Source organism: Lolium rigidum, chromosome 3, assembly GCF_022539505.1.
Source record: "Lolium rigidum isolate FL_2022 chromosome 3, APGP_CSIRO_Lrig_0.1, whole genome shotgun sequence".
Lineage (NCBI taxonomy): Eukaryota > Viridiplantae > Streptophyta > Magnoliopsida > Poales > Poaceae > Lolium > Lolium rigidum.
In genome coordinates this window covers 278,004,758-278,022,072 of record NC_061510.1, presented here as the reverse complement: position 1 = coordinate 278,022,072, position 17,315 = coordinate 278,004,758, and the positions used below count along the sequence as shown (strand labels likewise).

General features: G+C 44.6%; 2 protein-coding genes across 2 annotated transcripts; both read left to right on the top strand.

Annotated features, from left to right (window-relative positions):
* The first annotated feature begins 4,324 nt into the window (after positions 1-4,324).
* On the top strand, positions 4,325-9,390 carry LOC124703466 (ketol-acid reductoisomerase, chloroplastic-like). Its single transcript, XM_047235679.1, has 10 exons — positions 4,325-4,628; positions 4,734-4,826; positions 5,274-5,339; positions 5,564-5,704; positions 7,547-7,774; positions 7,918-8,035; positions 8,106-8,245; positions 8,322-8,489; positions 8,601-8,756; positions 8,841-9,390. The coding sequence occupies exons 1-10, from the start codon at positions 4,365-4,367 to the stop codon at positions 9,204-9,206; spliced, it is 1,740 nt and encodes a 579-aa protein (XP_047091635.1). The 5' UTR covers positions 4,325-4,364; the 3' UTR covers positions 9,207-9,390.
* A 554-nt stretch (positions 9,391-9,944) lies between these two features.
* Positions 9,945-10,355, top strand: LOC124696569. The gene has a single exon (XM_047229279.1). The coding sequence runs from the start codon at positions 9,945-9,947 to the stop codon at positions 10,353-10,355; it is 411 nt and encodes a 136-aa protein (XP_047085235.1).
* The last annotated feature ends 6,960 nt before the right edge of the window (positions 10,356-17,315 follow it).

Sequence of the window (17,315 nt, the reverse complement as noted above, 5' to 3'; positions counted from 1 at the left end):
AAACTATGTTAGTTTGTGGAAACCGTGTTCCCAACTATATCTTCATGTAAACCACATTCCAAATTATGTATTAGTTTGTGGAATATTTCTTCTCTTTATTGAAATAAAAATGCAAAAACATAAAAAAAGAGTATTTTAATGTTTGGGGGCGGCGTTTGGGGGACGCGGCTGGGGAATGACGTCCCCCAAACGCGACACGAACGAAACACGTCCCCCAAACGCTCAATCCGGCGCTGTTTGGGGACGGTTTGGGGGACATGACTGGACATGCTCTTACATTTAATAACCTACTCGTGTTGAACAATGCATCTTCAGGGCGTTCTTGGTATCTGGTAGATTTTGGGGATCACTAGCGCAATGATGTGAGTACACTTGCGCTACCGGAATGAGCTATACATCAGAATTAGCCTTGCTCGGGCTGCATGGTTTGAACCAAAAAAGATCCTTTTATTTGTTTGTTTGCAACCAACCCTAAATATCGATAGAGACGAAACAACACCTTTTTGGTACCATCTTACCATACGATCACCTCCATCACACAGAAATCACAATTCACCAGTTCAGCAATTGCACACTTACGAAGCTAACAGTTCATGAACATATCCCTATCTACTATGAATGGTAGATAATAACGATATTTTCTACCTACGACTGGCAGTTTATCATCACAACGGAGTTCAACAAAGAGGGGTCATAGGGTAGTTCAACAAACAGGAATCAAACGGGGGTTATTCTTCTTCACTTCTTCTCCTGCTTAAATGGTGGTCTGTCCCTGGCTCCCAAACCCTAGCCACTCCCCTCCTTCATCCTCTCCCGCGGTGCTTACGGCAAAGCGCTGCCAGAGATCTCCACCACCACCGTCACCACTCCGTCGTGCTGGCGAGATTCCGAGGAGGATCTACTACATCTGATGCCCGTTGGAACGGGGAGAAGGACGTCGTCATCAACACCGTACGTGTGACCGAGTGTGGATGTGCTGCCCCATTGTGGCACCGTCAAGATCGTCTACACACTTTTGCAAGCGGCAAGTGATCGACTACATCCACCACGAGATTTATCTCGTTAACGCTTAGCGATCTTCGAGGATATGTTGATCTTCACCTCGTTTCTACCATTTATAAGATTAGATCTTGGCTTGTTATTCGTTCTTGCAGTAGAACTTTTTTGTTTTCTATGCTACGAATCCCTACAAATAAGCTGCTCTAATATTATATGACTTTTGAAAAATATTTAAACACTCCAAACTTGATGAACACATGTTGATATGAACCTTTTAACTCTCATTGAGAGAGGCTCTAAAGATTTTGCTTTGCGAACCTAGCTAAACTCTTGAAACTTGATGTGTGTTTAAAATTTATTGAATAACAAGTCCATGTGGCTAGGAAGATAGGATAGGTGCAACCATTCAAATACTTTTGTCATCAAGTTTAAGGTTGCAGAATTTTTGTGAAGAATAAAGATCAGATACAATTTTCTAGCTTTTGAGTTCTTTTTTTACTAGCCTCTATCATGCTTTATCACTTTGTCACTCGAGGACGAGTAAAATCTAAGATTGGGGAGTTGATAGATCCTATTTTATTCACTTTTTACAAAGGGTTTTCTACTCATTCTTATTTGGTTTTGATGGTTTTCCGGTTTCAACTAACGCTAATATTACGAGAATAGAGAAACCTTGTTTTGTATTGTCACTTTTAGGTACGTAGCACCTTCAAAAGGAGTGGAACTCATTTATGTGTTAATTGGAGGGAATTAGGAAACTTACTAATTCGAAGACAAACCAGAATCATTTTAGAGGCTTCGGCAAGCCCTGGTACGACGGCAACCCACCCGCACAAACCGTCCGTACCAGCTGCCACCGCCTTCGCCTCTTCAAAAGGAACAACTTTCGTGAAGGAGGCAAGACCAAAAAAAGAGGAGAAGACAGAAAACAGAAAACAAAACCGCCGCACACACTTGAGAAGAGAGGAGAAGATATCCGAGGAGAAGAACATCACTGTGATTTGATCTACAATCTCCACCCTCCTAATCCTCCGTTGATTGTTATTTCCCCTTGCATAACAGAGATAGAGAGAAATTTATACTTGTAAGATTAGGGTATGGAGAACTCTATTCATACATTTGCTTGTATTTGGTTTGATCTACAACTTTATTGTGGAGATCTCCGGTAATATTGAGAGGAACCATATTTACATCATGATTATCTCTCTGTGTGTTTCCCCTCTCATGTGCGAGTAACCCCATAGGTGTGGATGATGTAGGAGATTGGTGAGATGTGTTATGCTTTTCAATGTTCATCCATTTGTGGATATGATAATTATTATTATGAATGCTTTAATTATTTGTGTTATCTATAATGCTTATTGTCTAAATTAAATGCCTGGACAACATGATCTTGTGAACTCCAAAGACATGATCTTATGTACTAGTCCGCGATCTCCGAGTGACACAGTAGACGTCAAAGTTGATCTAGTATGACTTGGGGATGACAAGGACCTATAAAGCCTATTGCATCGATCTGGTATATAGATCTTTATTGTTGCGCTGACCATGGCTGGTGGTAACAGGTAGGACTAATGAAGTCAGATGAGATCTACTTAGAGGAGTCTTGCTCTTGCCTATTCATATTCTAATACTATAATGGCATAGTACACTCATTTCATTTGCCACATTCACTATGACCATAAACTGAATCTCCCCGCGCCTAACTTCTCATCTCATGGGAACTCACAACAACTCTCATAATCCTTTAATGTTTATGTTATGTACTTTCATACTTTATTTTACTATATCGTATTGAACCACACTTATTATTCATATTTTCCCCCTTTCATTGCTTACAATCAATTCACTCAAGACTTGTGACACCTTGGATTCGACAGAAACACCTATAAAACACTTATATTTTGGTTCTTTGTTGGGATTGATATAAAACCGGAATTAATACTTCCATTGAAACATGCTTAAACGATTATGTGCTTTTGTAGGTCATCAATTACTCTTTGCTGCGATAAACTATTTGTAAGCATGCCCTTAAGTAATGATATTTGGAAGCCTAATTATTTTGTATGTGCTAATATTTGACTTCTTTGCAAAGGAATTTTCTACTTCTTTCCAAGTCAAAGGAACAAAGTTTCTTAAAACATGTATTTTAAGATCAAATGTTAGGAACAGTTATCAATGCATAAGCTTGCTTATGAATCATTTATGTCTTGCATTAAAGTTTGCTGAATTGTTATAGTACTTGTTCAAAATAAATCGAACCACCATTAAATCAAGTCGGATTCGGTAGCTCACTGGCTACCAACCCTCTACTCTACATCTTTTTGGGTATATTAGGGAGCGAGGTAGGGAGAGAGATAAGGCTCTCAAAAGAGAAGAAACACAATAACCATACCTGAGTGACCAATGCTCACATGTGGCAACTTCATGATCTAGAATTCAAATTTGCAAGTTCGTGACCAAAACGCTCACCCGTGGCAACTTCATGATCTAGAATTCACGATTTGCAAGTTTTCATGACCAAATCGTACATCCCCTTGGCACCAAATTGGCATTTTTTTCACTTTATTGAAAGTACTATGCTTTGTCATATGCATACTTATTTGCACAAATTTAGTGTTCTATTAAATATATGGGGGTGTTGATCCGACTTTTTTGGCATTTGGTATTCGAGTGAAACATTCTAAATATGTGTACATGTTTATAGTACACATTTATTGTGTTATTGCCCTTCATCCCGCCCTGTTTGCATCCCTTCTCGTCGGGTATGTCCTTGACAAATTTAATTTATTTGGCTTATTGGATTACGGGAAATGCTCATAACTCTATGTCACCATGCAACAAGAGCTCAATTGTGCAAGAACAATGACGATTAGAGAGAGAGGACAAAGCATTTTTTAGGGATTGTAGTATTTCATTCATTTCAATGAATAAGGCACTCTCTTTTTCGTGTTTTTTTAGTAACAATTACTCTAAACATATAAAGATTATTGGTATAAAATTAACTTATAGTGTTAGAAAGTGTTTTTCAATTTGAATTCAACACTAATCCACTTATTAACATTGACACATATCAATCGGCAACTATGTAGAATATAATCAAGATTTTGTTGTTTAATTTTTTTGGTCAAAGTTTGTCATGTAATAATATGCGTGCGGTATTATTGATCGAAATAGCCGGCACTAAAAACCAGTTCCCTTTAAAAAAAAAAGTTAAACATGAGTAGCAATAGCAAATTTGTCCATCATGTGAATATCCTATTGTCGCCCTTCCAGGTTGCAGCGCATATAGGTCCACGGGCGCACCTCCAAGTAGCCTCCTCTTTTTCCGGTCGCGCAGCCACCCTAGTCCTCGCATCGCAAAAATGGCGGCGGCCACTTCCTCCGCTTCCTCCATCGCCTTCTCCCACCCCAAAACCCTAAACCCCGCCGCCAAAACCCCGGCCGTCGGTTCCGTATCCTTCTCCGCCGCTCAGCCCCCATGCCTCCTCGCCGCCTCCGCCGGCCGCCGCGGCGCCGTATCCGCCAAGGTTGCGTCGCCGTCGGTGATCAGCACCACCATGCCGTCGCTCGACTTCGAGACCTCCGTCTTCAAGCAGGAGAAGGTGTCCTTGGCCGGCCATGAGGAGGTCCGATTTGTACCCATGCTGTCTTCTCTGTGATCCTTTGGCGACTGATCTGTGAAACAGTCAAACAGATACAGTTTGTGATGTTTGTGAGGATTTTGGTTGCAGTTTATCGTGAGGGGTGGGAGGGATCTTTTCCCGCTGCTGCCAGAGGCGTTCAAGGGGATCAAGCAGATTGGCGTGCTTGGATGGGGCTCGCAGGTAAAATGGATGCACTCCTTCTTTTCAGTTTGAGTGTGTATGTTGACATCAGTGTCGATATCCGGGGGTTTTATATGTATCAGACGTCTCTTATGTTAAGAAAATGGTGGTGGTGAAACTTCTGTTACAACACAGTTTTGATCTTCTTATGAACAATCACAGGATGCTGATATACTGATATAGTTTGCCCGTAGGCTGGATAGTGCTAGTCTTACTTGTTAGATCTAGTTAGGATTCAGTTCGGGCTGATACTTATATTTGTGGTTCAAGAAACAATGAAGCATCACCAATTAATTGAAAGTACTGATATCTCTACAAGTGAATGCTTATGGTGATGTGTTTGAATATCATTCTCCCATTTACTTCAAAGATCTTCTGTGTAACGAAAAGAACTTCTATTGTCGAAGGCACGATCAGGTTATAACAGTGTTTATGCTATTTTTACAGGGTCCAGCACAAGCTCAGAACTTGAGAGACTCACTTGCTGAGGCTAAGTTGGACATTGTTGTTAAGGTTAGGTCTTGCTTGCACTTGGCACCATTTATATTTTAACACTGGTACAGAAAATCAAAGCTTCTGACTGTTATGTACAACCTCTGAATCTTTACTTTCAGTAATTTGGCCTGACAAGCATTTTTGTCCTTTATTCTCGGGAGATGTATTTGTTTCCTTTTCAGTTATTCTGTTAGCAAAACAGAAGCAACATCTGACACTAATATCCCGCCTGTTGATTTCAGATTGGTCTTCGTAAAGGTTCCAAATCTTTCCAAGAAGCACGTGCAGCTGGTTTCACTGAAGAAACTGGGACCTTGGGAGATATTTTGGAGACTGTCTCGGGCAGCGATCTTCTTTTGTTGTTGATATCAGATTCTGCCCAGGTTTGCTTCTTTTGGTTCACACTCGCACATCGGATATGTGCTATGACCGGTCCCTCCCTCCGTCCCTGTGTGCTGCTGTACCAGTGTACACTTATAAATATTTATTTGAATCATATTAATTCTAGTCTTTTGAAGATTTATGTCTGCAATCACATATTGAACCTTACCTGCATGGCATGTTCTTTTTCTTATATTTTTAGGATAGTACCTTTCTCGTGAGAGAAAAGTTCATTTTTTTTCGCCGATCAACTTCTCAGGTTTATCAATTTTGGTCTCTTAACTGCAAAACCAGACAAATTAACCCCTCAACTGACAGACCAGGCACTTTGGCCCTCTCCTGACTCCAAGTGGTTTTGTCAATGACGTGGTGGTGTTTTTTTTTTACCAAAGCTGATATACGGCGATTCAAATTGAATTTCAGTTTTCCATCTCACATTATTCTCCCCCCTTATGATCCTTCTCTTCTCCTCTGCACTGGGCATTTTGTCGAACAGTTCTCCATCTCATCTCAGACGATGACCAACTGGTGGTGGCAGCAGGTGAGTGCAGCCCCTCGTCGACCCATGCACAGCGGTCCTCGAGCACACGCCACCGGAGCTGCAGCGTGGTGTGCCATTAGACGCATGCCTGGAGCTGCATGGCCACAACACTATCATAGCTTGAGCATCAGCTGGAGCCTCAACGTCTCCTTTGCAGAGGAACGCACACATCACCAGTGGGTTCGCCCTGTCCCTCGTGCATGTCCATCCCCTCCATGGCAACCGTCATAGCCCCTCCGCCTCCCCACTCCTTGCGTGTGGCGACGCCAAGCACGTTCCCTACTTCTGTCGGAAGTGCAGCTCCCACAGGCCATCAGGAGCACCCAGTGTGAGGACGGACTGCGCGCCACTGAGGTGTGGGCCCAGCCACTGGAGAAGATGCGCCCCTGATGCTCTGCGTCGCCACCATGGCCTGTCTTGCTCCGACATGCCAACAAACAAGTACAACACCGTCTCCAGCTTCGACCTTGGTGGATTCAAGTCTGGTTCAGACCTCTTGCTCGACTGCCTACCCGTGCTGGACCACCTCCCCTTCCATCGTTTTTATTTACCTCCGAGCCGCCGCCATGCTGCCCCCGTGGCTCATGCTGCACTTACACCTGGCTGCACGTAGGCAGAGGCATGACACCGGTGACACACTCTCAGAGGCCTGGTTCTTTAGCCTATGCTGGGCATACGCTATCCTGCTGTTGTCTCCCGCATGCAGGTCCATCCCCTTTGTCTGCGACGCAGATGGCCATGTCGTGAGCTACAACCTCCGGTGCTTCTTTGCTGCTGCCACCGGCAATGACATAGTTGTAACTGTCCTGGCCTACTGTTCGATAAAATGCCTTCCACATAGTATGAAGAAGACGAGGTGGCAACTTTTAGATGCCAATTTTTACTGTCACAGGTCAATTTTGGTCAATAATTAGACCACATAGTCGACGGAACCACTTTGAGTTCACGGACTAAAAGTGAACTTTTTCTTCAGTTGATGGTGCAAACTGCGTGATTTCTTAATTCAGAGACCAAAAGTGATCAAACCCGGAAGTTGAGGGGCGAAAAACAAACTTTTCTTTTCTTTTCCTGATAAGTTTCAGAATCGTAGCACACATCTTATGTTGCTCAGCATGAACATTTTCCTGTGGAATTGCCCTGCTTGCTATTTATAGGTTACAGTTGTGCTCCCTTTCTCAGTATTGATAGATGGTACACCTGATTTTCTGCTTCAGTTCCTTGTTTGAGCAAATTTTAGTTGCTCCTCTTTCACTTCATCTAAACAAGAATGCTGTAAATTGATTTTTTTTAATACTTTGTGCAGGCAGATAACTATGAGAAGATTTTCTCACACATGAAACCCAACAGTATTCTTGGTTTGTCGCACGGATTTCTCCTTGGACATTTGCAATCAGTTGGCCTTGATTTCCCAAAAAACATCAGTGTGATTGCTGTATGTCCCAAGGGAATGGGCCCATCAGTTAGAAGACTTTACGTTCAGGGCAAAGAGATAAATGGTGCTGGTATCAACTCTAGCTTTGCTGTTCACCAGGTATGTTATAAGTGGATATTGCCTGTACATTGTACTATTCAACTTAATTGATTTCATTTCAGTGAACATGCATTCATTTTCTTAGTTCTTCAAGTATATATATTTCAATAACTGTTGCCCGTCCTTCTATACTTTTTATACAGGATGTTGATGGAAGGGCTACAGATGTTGCTCTAGGGTGGTCAATTGCTCTAGGTTCTCCTTTCACATTCGCGACAACTCTAGAGCAGGAGTACCGGAGTGATATCTTTGGCGAGCGAGGTGACCTAGCTTCCTGTCTGCCTCGGTATAATTTGCGTTGCGACTTATTGATGACTAATCTACCATATAGGTATATTGCTTGGCGCTGTTCATGGCATTGTGGAGGCTCTGTTCAGAAGATACACAGAACAAGGAATGGATGAGGACTTGGCATATAAGAACACTGTGGAGTGCATCACTGGAATTGTCTCAAAAACTATTTCAAAGAAGGTATGCAGAGTTATACTTTCAATCTACATCTATCTCCTTCGGACTGTACTTGCTATAATGTTTTGTATGGTACCAGGGGATGCTCGAAGTTTACAACTCTTTAACAGAAGAAGGAAAGAAGCAGTTCAACGAGGCATACAGCGCTGCGTATTACCCAAGCATGGACATACTTTACGAGTGCTATGAAGATGTTTCTTCTGGAAGTGAAATTAGAAGTGTTGTGCTGGCTGGGAGGAGATTTTATGTAAGCCCTTCCATACACTGTTTAAACGTGAATTAAAATCTTATTTAATATTCGTGAATGTTCCCGAAATCATAATATTTGGGGCATATCCTGTTGTTTATATCTTTGTAGGAAAAGGAAGGCCTCCCTGCTTTCCCTATGGGCAACATTGATCAAACACGTATGTGGAAGGTGGGTGAAAGGGTGCGTTCAACCCGGCCGCAAGGAGATCTTGGCCCATTACATCCATTCACCGCTGGAGTGTTTGTTGCAATGATGATGGCTCAGGTAGGATTCCTTTACTTCATATACGGATTTGGATGTACAATTTCACAAATATTCATTCATTTTTTCTGTTTTACGCCAATATAGATCGAAGTCCTCCGAAAAAAGGGCCACTCGTATTCCGAGATCATCAACGAGAGTGTGATCGAGTCTGTCGACTCCCTAAACCCGTTCATGCATGCTCGTGGGGTGGCATTCATGGTTGATAACTGCTCCACGACAGCCCGCTTAGGGTCAAGGAAGTGGGCTCCGCGCTTTGACTATGTCTTGACTCAACAAGCTTTCGTGACTGTCGACAAGAAAGCACCAATTAATCAAGATCTTATCAGCAATTTTATGTCTGACCCTGTACATGGCGCCATTGAAGTCTGCGCTCAGCTGAGGCCCACCGTTGACATCTCAGTGACTGCTGATGCTGATTTTGTGCGCCCGGAGCTCCGACAGTCTTCCTAAAGTTTGTGTTGATCGCTGGCACATCATAGTTTAGCCGTTTGAGTTGAGTGTAGTCGTTTGTATGCTAAATGTATTGCTATAACCTGAAGAAGTGAACACTTCAAATGTAGGACTGTTGTGGTTTTTGTTGTCACCGGATTAGCGTTGCTCAATAATAAAAGAAGCGGCATGTCCCCGTTTGTTATGTCTGCTCCCCAGCGGGTGCTACAACTAACGTTTTGTTTTTTCTTTATTTAAATAGCTAAAGGCTCTTCTGACGATTGTTCGTAGCAGTTTTTTTCTGTGGCATTTGTTCACCATTTCGACATTCAATTGCTTTTTCAAACCTGTTCCTCCAAGCAGAACGTTTCTGCTGATGAATTTGTCCATGGTAACACTGTTGCACGACGTGTTGGTTCCCACTTCCCAGCCAGACATGGAAGCCTGTATAGTAGTGACCAATTGAGTTGAAACGAGCTAGGAGTTTTAGCACTGGTGCTTTCCCTTGCCGGCCGCGGACTCCACAAAGCCATTCTTGCAAGTTGCAACATACAGAAGTAGACAACACCGCCTTGCTCGTTGCCACGATCATCACGTCGAAACTCCTAAAATCTAACGATGAATTCGAGGATGCAACAAGTGACATGACTCGTTTGGCCATGCCTGCTTCTCCGCATCTTATAAATCTCCCACAGATGCAATACAACCCCAACACAAGCATACACAATCGAGGCTACCTAAGGAAATCAGCAGCTAGCCATGGCTGAGAGGGAGGGAGCCGTGGTGAAGAAGGGTCACGAGGAGGGCCTGAAGATGGCCACGTCGCTGCTGGAGGAGTTCGGGCTTCCCCTGGGCCTGCTGCCGTTGGCCGAGGTGATCGAGGTCGGCTTCGTGCGCGCCACCGGCTACATGTGGATCTCGCAGAAGAAGAAGGTGGAGCACAAGTTCAAGCTGGTGAGCAAGCAGGTGAGCTACGACGTGGAGATCACCGGGTACGTCAAGGTCAAGAGCATCAAGAAGCTCAAGGGCGTCAAGGCCAAGGAGCTCATGCTGTGGCCGCCGGTCAACGAGATCAACGTCGACGACCCGCCCACCGGCAAGATCGTCTTCAAGAGCCTCGCCGGCGTCACCAAGACCTTCCCCGTCGAGGCCTTCGCCGCCGGCCAGTAGGCTTTATTGCCCGGCCACCGCCGTCCCACCCCCGGCCGGTAGCATTTCCTTATACGATTTGGCGAGTTTGTTGTTTCAAGGGTACGATCATCAGCTTTATACTACTCCTACTATCGTTACAAGTGTGGATCGGTGTGCGTTGTACTTTTAACCGTGCTTATATACGGGTTTAATTGGGGATTCTACTTTGCGTTGCATTTGTTCTGGATTGTCGCGGATTTTGCTCTGCGTGATAACAGTTTCCCTATGAAATGCCGCACACAGCACACGATGAGCTTGCCTCAGCGTCGCTTCCTTCGTCGTTCTGTAGCGGGAAACTTGGCTGCAGGAACAACTGGAATCAACGGCTCCAGTAGATGATTCGTTCTTTTTATTTCTTCCTTTTTTTCTTTTTTTCTTTCTTTCATTCATTCTTTCTTTCTATCTTTCGAATCGTCGTGACACAGTGACATGGACGAGATTGGGCTTCTGGGTCACCGCTTCCACTTCAGGCGCACGCTGGGTGTACGATGAGGCTGTTTTTTTTCTCATGCAGGATTTGTTCCCAATAGGAGGATCACCTTTGCCACTTCTTAGCTAGCTGAAAACTAACTAGTTCTCGAGCCATACATCATCAGATTTTTCTCTTAATTCGTACACTTTCTTTTTTAACTGGGACTTTTTTTCCTTTTCCATTACAAGCATAACGGAAATATACATGTTCAGTTTCCACAACAAACAGGAGAAAGGAAAAGAAAGGGACAAACCATGCCCAGCAAAGGAAAACAAAGTGGTAGGAAAACCCGTTGCTCGGTCTCGACATCGAAAACCAAGCTACGGGGCAAAAAACCTACCCTACACTATGAAGGTTCAAAGGGTACCAACACATATCTAGCATACACCTAGCAAAAGCATCAAGCCAGATGAATTTTCCATCAACCACTGCAAAGACCATCATCGACTACATGGGGCTAATCAAACTCCGCCATTCGTTATCATCAGGATCCTCGGTCTAGCGGTTGGAGTCGCCGGAGCCGCATTGGAGTGAAGTGCAGACGCCTGCTGGAGCATTTGGTCCGCTCCCAGCATGATCCTTTCCCCATCTCCGCGCTCGAAAAGACATGCCAAGTAATGTAAAAGCGAACAGATCATAGCAATGGTCACCAAAGGGGAACTGACAACAACTTTCTCAAATAACGGACAGAATCTCCCAGCAAATGGCAGCAAGAAGCAACATATGAAATTTCCTCCCTTGGGATAAAACTGATAAAACCATGCCACAATTTGCCATAAAGAAGAGGGACACATAGGAGTCCCTAAGATCTCTCCCAGGTTACCCCAAACCACCTTGGCATTAGAACATTCAAAGAATAAATGTTTCATAGTCTCCTCCTGGCAACAAAAGGAATAGAGAGGAGAACCAACCCACTTTTGCTTCTCTAAATGTTGATACGTCGATTTGGGGGAGAAACAACCATTAGCACACAAGCTCTAGGTAACTATATCCGAATTCAGGGAACTAGGATGACTAAGAGCACATCTTTTAATAAATTCCCACCAAGACACCGTTTCAGGTAGCATCCTCCTCTGGGATGGAACAAACAAATTACAACTCATAGCATTCTAAAATGTCCAATCTTGCCCTTGTAAAATGTCAAAAAGAGCTGGGAAGGCTTCATATAGAGGGGTATCATCAAGATAGGGGTCCATGGAGAACCTCACAAGGTTCCCTTTTTGTAGCATAACTTTTCTCCCAACTGAAAGTGCATGGAGCCCCATGTGTGGTTTTGGTAATTAATGACAATCCATATGGACTAATTTTTGCATTGAGTTATATTTGTAGGAGTTATCCATAGGCAATGCTTGAACCATATGTTGGTTTCAGGATTGCAATAAGAAGCAAATCAAGAATATCAAGTGTCAAGTATGTCTGGAAGATGAAGATGAAGTGAGCTCTCAAAGTTAACTTCAAGACATCAATAAAATAAAGTGCAAGTTCAAGACGAGCCAACTCGAAGAGATCATATGCTTGAAGCTTGCCATGAAGAAATGAAGTGCAACCTCAAGATGCGCCAACTCGAAGAGATCATAAGCTTGAAGCTTGCCATGAAGAAATGAAGTGCAAGTTCAAGATGAGCCATCTCGAAGAGATCCTTTGCTTGGCTCTTGCCATCCATATGGTGATCATGGATATGTGAAGATGCGCCAAAGAAGAAGCTCTCCCATGGTGGATTATGGGGGAGCAATCCACAAGACTTCATCAAGCAAGCACAATCAAGAAAGGCGTTCCATCTTGTTGCAGTCAAGATCGTCATCATTGAGCTCAAGAGGAATGCGCAAGTATAAGGTTTGCTCTTGATAGGGTTTCTTTCTCACCGGTCTACCGGTCTCATAGTGTAGTTGGAAACCGGTTTATAGTTTAGTTGCCGTACTATCAAGAGGGCTCTCGAGTGAGTAACTCGATCGTATCGTTCGGAGAGAGCTCAAACCTTTGCATCCTTGCATCATCTTTCTTGGTTGTTATTTGGATCTTATCCATGTGATGTTTTAGAGCTTGTAGTTATTCTCATGACAAGCTCTAGTTCATCAAGAATGGTTTTTGCACTGGCAACTTGTTGCATTTTCGAGGTTGGAGGTTTTACCGGTATGTCTTTTTTAGATAGGTCAAACCTTTCATCATTTATTTCTATCTTACCTTACTTGACTATCATGGTTCCCTGCATGATCTTGTAGAGCATGTTACTAGCTTCGAAACGAGCACAAGATCATCAAAATCGGAGTCCGGATGCAAAAGTTCTTGAAGCTTTCGTGAAGCAGTTTTTTGGCCGGAAGTTAGCCGGAAGTTCCGGTGGCCGGAACTTCCGCCCTACTTCCGGTGAACTTCCGGAAATACTGATTCTGCACGCAGAAATCATACCGGGACCATTCCGGGGGCGCCCTACTTCACCCGGAAGTTGGCCGGTACTTCCGGGGGGCGGAAGTTCCGCCTCAAATGACCGGAAGTTCCGGTTTTGACGAGTTTTGTGCATAACGGGAAGATTTCTCTTGCCCTATTTAAGGGAGTCTTCTTCCCCAATGTTACTCATCCGTTTGAGCTCGTTTTTGCCCCCATTGTTGACCTTCTTTGAGCTTGCTATCTCCCTCTCCCTCCCATGAATCTTGCATCTATTTGAGAGAAATATAGAGGAGATCTAGATCTATATCTTCACCAATCAAATCCCTCTCTTTGTGAGGGGAATCCACCAGATCTAGATCTTGGAGAAATTTGGTGTTCCTCCTCCTAATTGTTCTTCCTCTCTTATTCCCCCAATAGCTTTTGTAGCTTTGTTGGAATTTGAGAGAGAAGGACTTGAGCATCTTTGTGGTGTTCTTGCCATTGCATTTGGTGCATCGATTTGAGTTCTCCACGGTGATTCGTGGAAGTGAAAGCAAGAAGGTTGTTACTCTTGGGTCTTTGGACCCTAGACGGCTTAGTGGTCTTTGTGGTCTTTGTGGTGTTCTTGGGGACTCCAATTAAGTTGTGGAGATTCTTCAAGGGCAAGGCTTTTGTGGAGTCTTAGTGGTGTTCTTGGGGACTCCAATTAAGTTGTGGAGATTCTTCAAGGGCAAGTCCTTTGTGGCAATTTATTGGGAGCCTCCAATTAAGTTGTGGAGATAGCCCCAAGCTTTGTGCGGGTTCGGTGACCTTCCTAAGGTCCCATAGTGGATTGAGGACATCCCTTTTGGTGGGAATTCTCGAGGAGAATACGGTGGCCCTCGTGCATTTGGAGTGACTTGTCCACACCGCTCCAACGGAGAGTAGCACTCGCAAGAGTGTGAACTTCGGGATACATCGTTGTCTCCGCGTCACTTCGGTTATTCCTATGCCCTAGCTCTTTACTTATGCACTTTACTTTGTGATAGCCATCGTGCCTGAAGTTATATATCTTGCTATCACATAGTTGCTTATATTGCTTAGCATAAGTTGTTGGTGCACATAGGTGAACCATAGTATATAGGTTTGGGCTTGACAAAGTAAACGCTAGTTTTATTCCGCATTTGTTAAGCCCATCTCGTAAAAGTTTTAAACCGCCTATTCACCCCCTAGGCGACATCCGTGTCCTTTCAATTGGTATCAGAGCAAGGTCTCTCATTCTTAGGCTTCACCGCCTTGAGAGTAAAGATGTCGGTTAGGGGATTAACTCACAATAACTTTTTTATATTTGATGGCACAAATTATGATCTATGGAAAATTTATGTGCTTAATATTTTGCGGGGTATTTCCCCGGACATAGAGCGAATTCTTGACATGGGTTTTTCTTCTCCTAAGGATCCCCAAAATTTAACTCTTGAGGAGAAGAAAAACTCTTGCCTCGATTGAAAGTGCATGGAGCCCCCACTAGTAGGAAAAGCCTCATCAGTGGCGCACGAAAATATGATTCTGTGGCGCATGGGCGGTGCGCCACAGAAACTTCGCCACAAAAATAGGGTTTCTGTGGTGCACCGGACCATGCGCCACGGAAGTAAGGTGTTCTGTGGCGCATATGGACCAGCTGCGCCACAGAAATAGGTGCGGCACCGAATTCTATTTTGGTGGGCCACGAACAATGTACGGGTATACTCGATTTTGTGCTCCCTGGTGTATTATACGGGTTTTATACAGGTTTGTACACAGTATACAGTGTATAATATAGACAGATATAATATGGACACATATAACATAGCAACATTATACATCATCATCACAAGTACTTAGAGCCCGATGGAGATACATATATAGTGGCAAGTGTCAAATGTTTTGCATACAACTCTTAATTCATACAAATTTCACAATTTCGAGATACAAAGTAGTCTTCATCCGGTTCCTCCTTTGCTCCCTCCTCTCTACCCACCAGGCTCGCTTGCATCGGGGTCTTCATCCGGTTCCTACTATGATTAAAATGGAAGAAAGTGAGACCAACAAGTCCGATGCACAAGAGAAATGGAATAAATGCCTCATACATTGTTGGTCAACACAAATATTAACATTCAGGGATGGCGTAAGTGAGACCAAGTCCGATGCACAAGAGATTGATATTTGTGCTATCTTACCAGGCTCATTTACGCCACCCCCAAGTGTACGGTGACCAAACATTTTAATCATCGGCATTTGGAAAATACCAAAGAAAATGGAATGACAAAATGGAATAATTGCCTCATACATTGTTGGTCAACCCAAATACTATAGTCAGAAACCATAGTTGCAGTATACACCGCAGTATACTTTGCAGAAGGGCCCCCTTTCCCCGGCCGCCGTTCCGTGAACGGGTCCTTGACGAGACAACAACGTCGATCTGCCTCTCTCGGGCGCAGAACCACGACAGTCCCAGCCGCCTCCCTTGTCGCCGCGTCTCCTGCGCTCTTCTCCATGGCCGGACCACGATTGGACTCACCGGGGGAATAATGATAATCGCCATCACCTTCGCCAGACTCCACAGGTGCATAGCAGTTTGCAGCAGATGCCACTTTTCTTCCCTCGCCGTCCAGTGAACGAGTCCTTGATGCAAAGACTGTGCGGGCCTGCCCAGCATTATGCCGGCCCGTGTTGCCGCGCTTCAGGTCGTGTCCCGCGCCCTGCACTGTTCGCCTTCTTGCCCGGTGAACCAATAGGTCGATCGTTGGAATAAGGAAACCGATGACGGCCGGTCGCAAGATTAGATTGCGATCGGCCGTCATCGGCTTCCTTATTCCAACGATCGATCTATTGGTTCACCGGGCAAGAAGGCGAAGAGTGCAGGCGCGGAGACACGGCCTGAGCGCGGCAACAAGAGGTCGGCATGATGCTAGGGAGGCCGGCACGGTCTTTGCATCAAGGACTCGTTCACTGGACAGCGAGAGAAGAAAAGTGGCATCTGCTGCAAAGTACTCTACACCTGTGGAGTCTGACGATAGTGGTGATGGCGATTAACATTATTCCCTCGGTGTGTCCAATCGTGGTCCGGCCATGGAGAAAAGCGCAGAGCGCAGGAGAAGCGGCCACAAGGGAGGCGGCTGGGACTGGCGTGGTTCTGCGCCGGAGAGGCAGGTCAGCGTTGTTGTCTCATCAAGGACTCGTTCACGGAACATCGGCCGGGGAAAGGGGGGTCCGTCTACAAAGTATATTGCGGCGTATAGGTGACCAAACATTCTAATCATCGGCACTAAAATGGAAGAAAGAGCCAAGTGGTATCTGATACGTCTCAAACGTATCTATAATTTCTTATGTTCCATGCTACTTTTATGATGATACTCACATGTTTTATACACATTATATGTCATTATTATGCATTTTCCGGAACTAACCTATTGACGAGATGCCGAAGTGCCAGTTGCTGTTTTCTGCTGTTTTTGGTTTCAGAAATCCGAGTAAGGAAATATTCTCGGAATTGGACGAAATCAACGCCCAGCATCTTATAATTCCACGAAGCTTCCAGAACACCCGAGAGGGACCAGAGGAGAGCCACAGACCCACCACACAGGGTGGCGGCGCGGCCCAGGGGGCGCCCCCTGTTGTGTGGCTTCCTCGTCAGCCCTCCGACTCCGCCTCTTCGCCTATTTAAGCCTCCTTGACCTAAATCTTCGATACGGAAAAGCCACGGTACGAGAAACCTTCCAGAGCCGCCGCCATCGCGAAGCCAAGATCTGGGGGACAGGAGTCTCTGTTCCGGCACGCCGCCGGGACGGGGAAGTGCCCCGGAAGGCATCTCCATCGACACCACCGCCATCTTCATCAACGCTGCTGTCTCCCATGAGGAGGGAGTAGTTCTCCATCGAGGCTAAGGGCTGTACCGGTAGCTATGTGGTTAATCTCTTTCCCATGTACTTCAATACAATAATCTCATGAGCTGCCTTACATGATTGAGATCCATATGATGAGCTTTGTAATCTAGATGCCATTATGCTATTCAAGTGGATTTTACTTATGTGATCTCCGGAGACTCCTTGTCCCACGTGTGTAAAGGTGACAGTGTGTGCACCGTGTGG

Coding starts and splice junctions, on each gene's coding strand:
- LOC124703466 (XM_047235679.1), top strand. CDS start 4,365: ATGGCGGCGGCCACTTCCTCCGCTTCCTCCATCGCCTTCTCCCACCCC. Junction 7,775..7,917: donor CTAGCTTTGCTGTTCACCAG/GTATGTTATAAG, acceptor CTTTTTATACAG/GATGTTGATGGAAGGGCTAC. Junction 8,246..8,321: donor CAAAAACTATTTCAAAGAAG/GTATGCAGAGTT, acceptor GTATGGTACCAG/GGGATGCTCGAAGTTTACAA.
- LOC124696569 (XM_047229279.1), top strand. CDS start 9,945: ATGGCTGAGAGGGAGGGAGCCGTGGTGAAGAAGGGTCACGAGGAGGGC.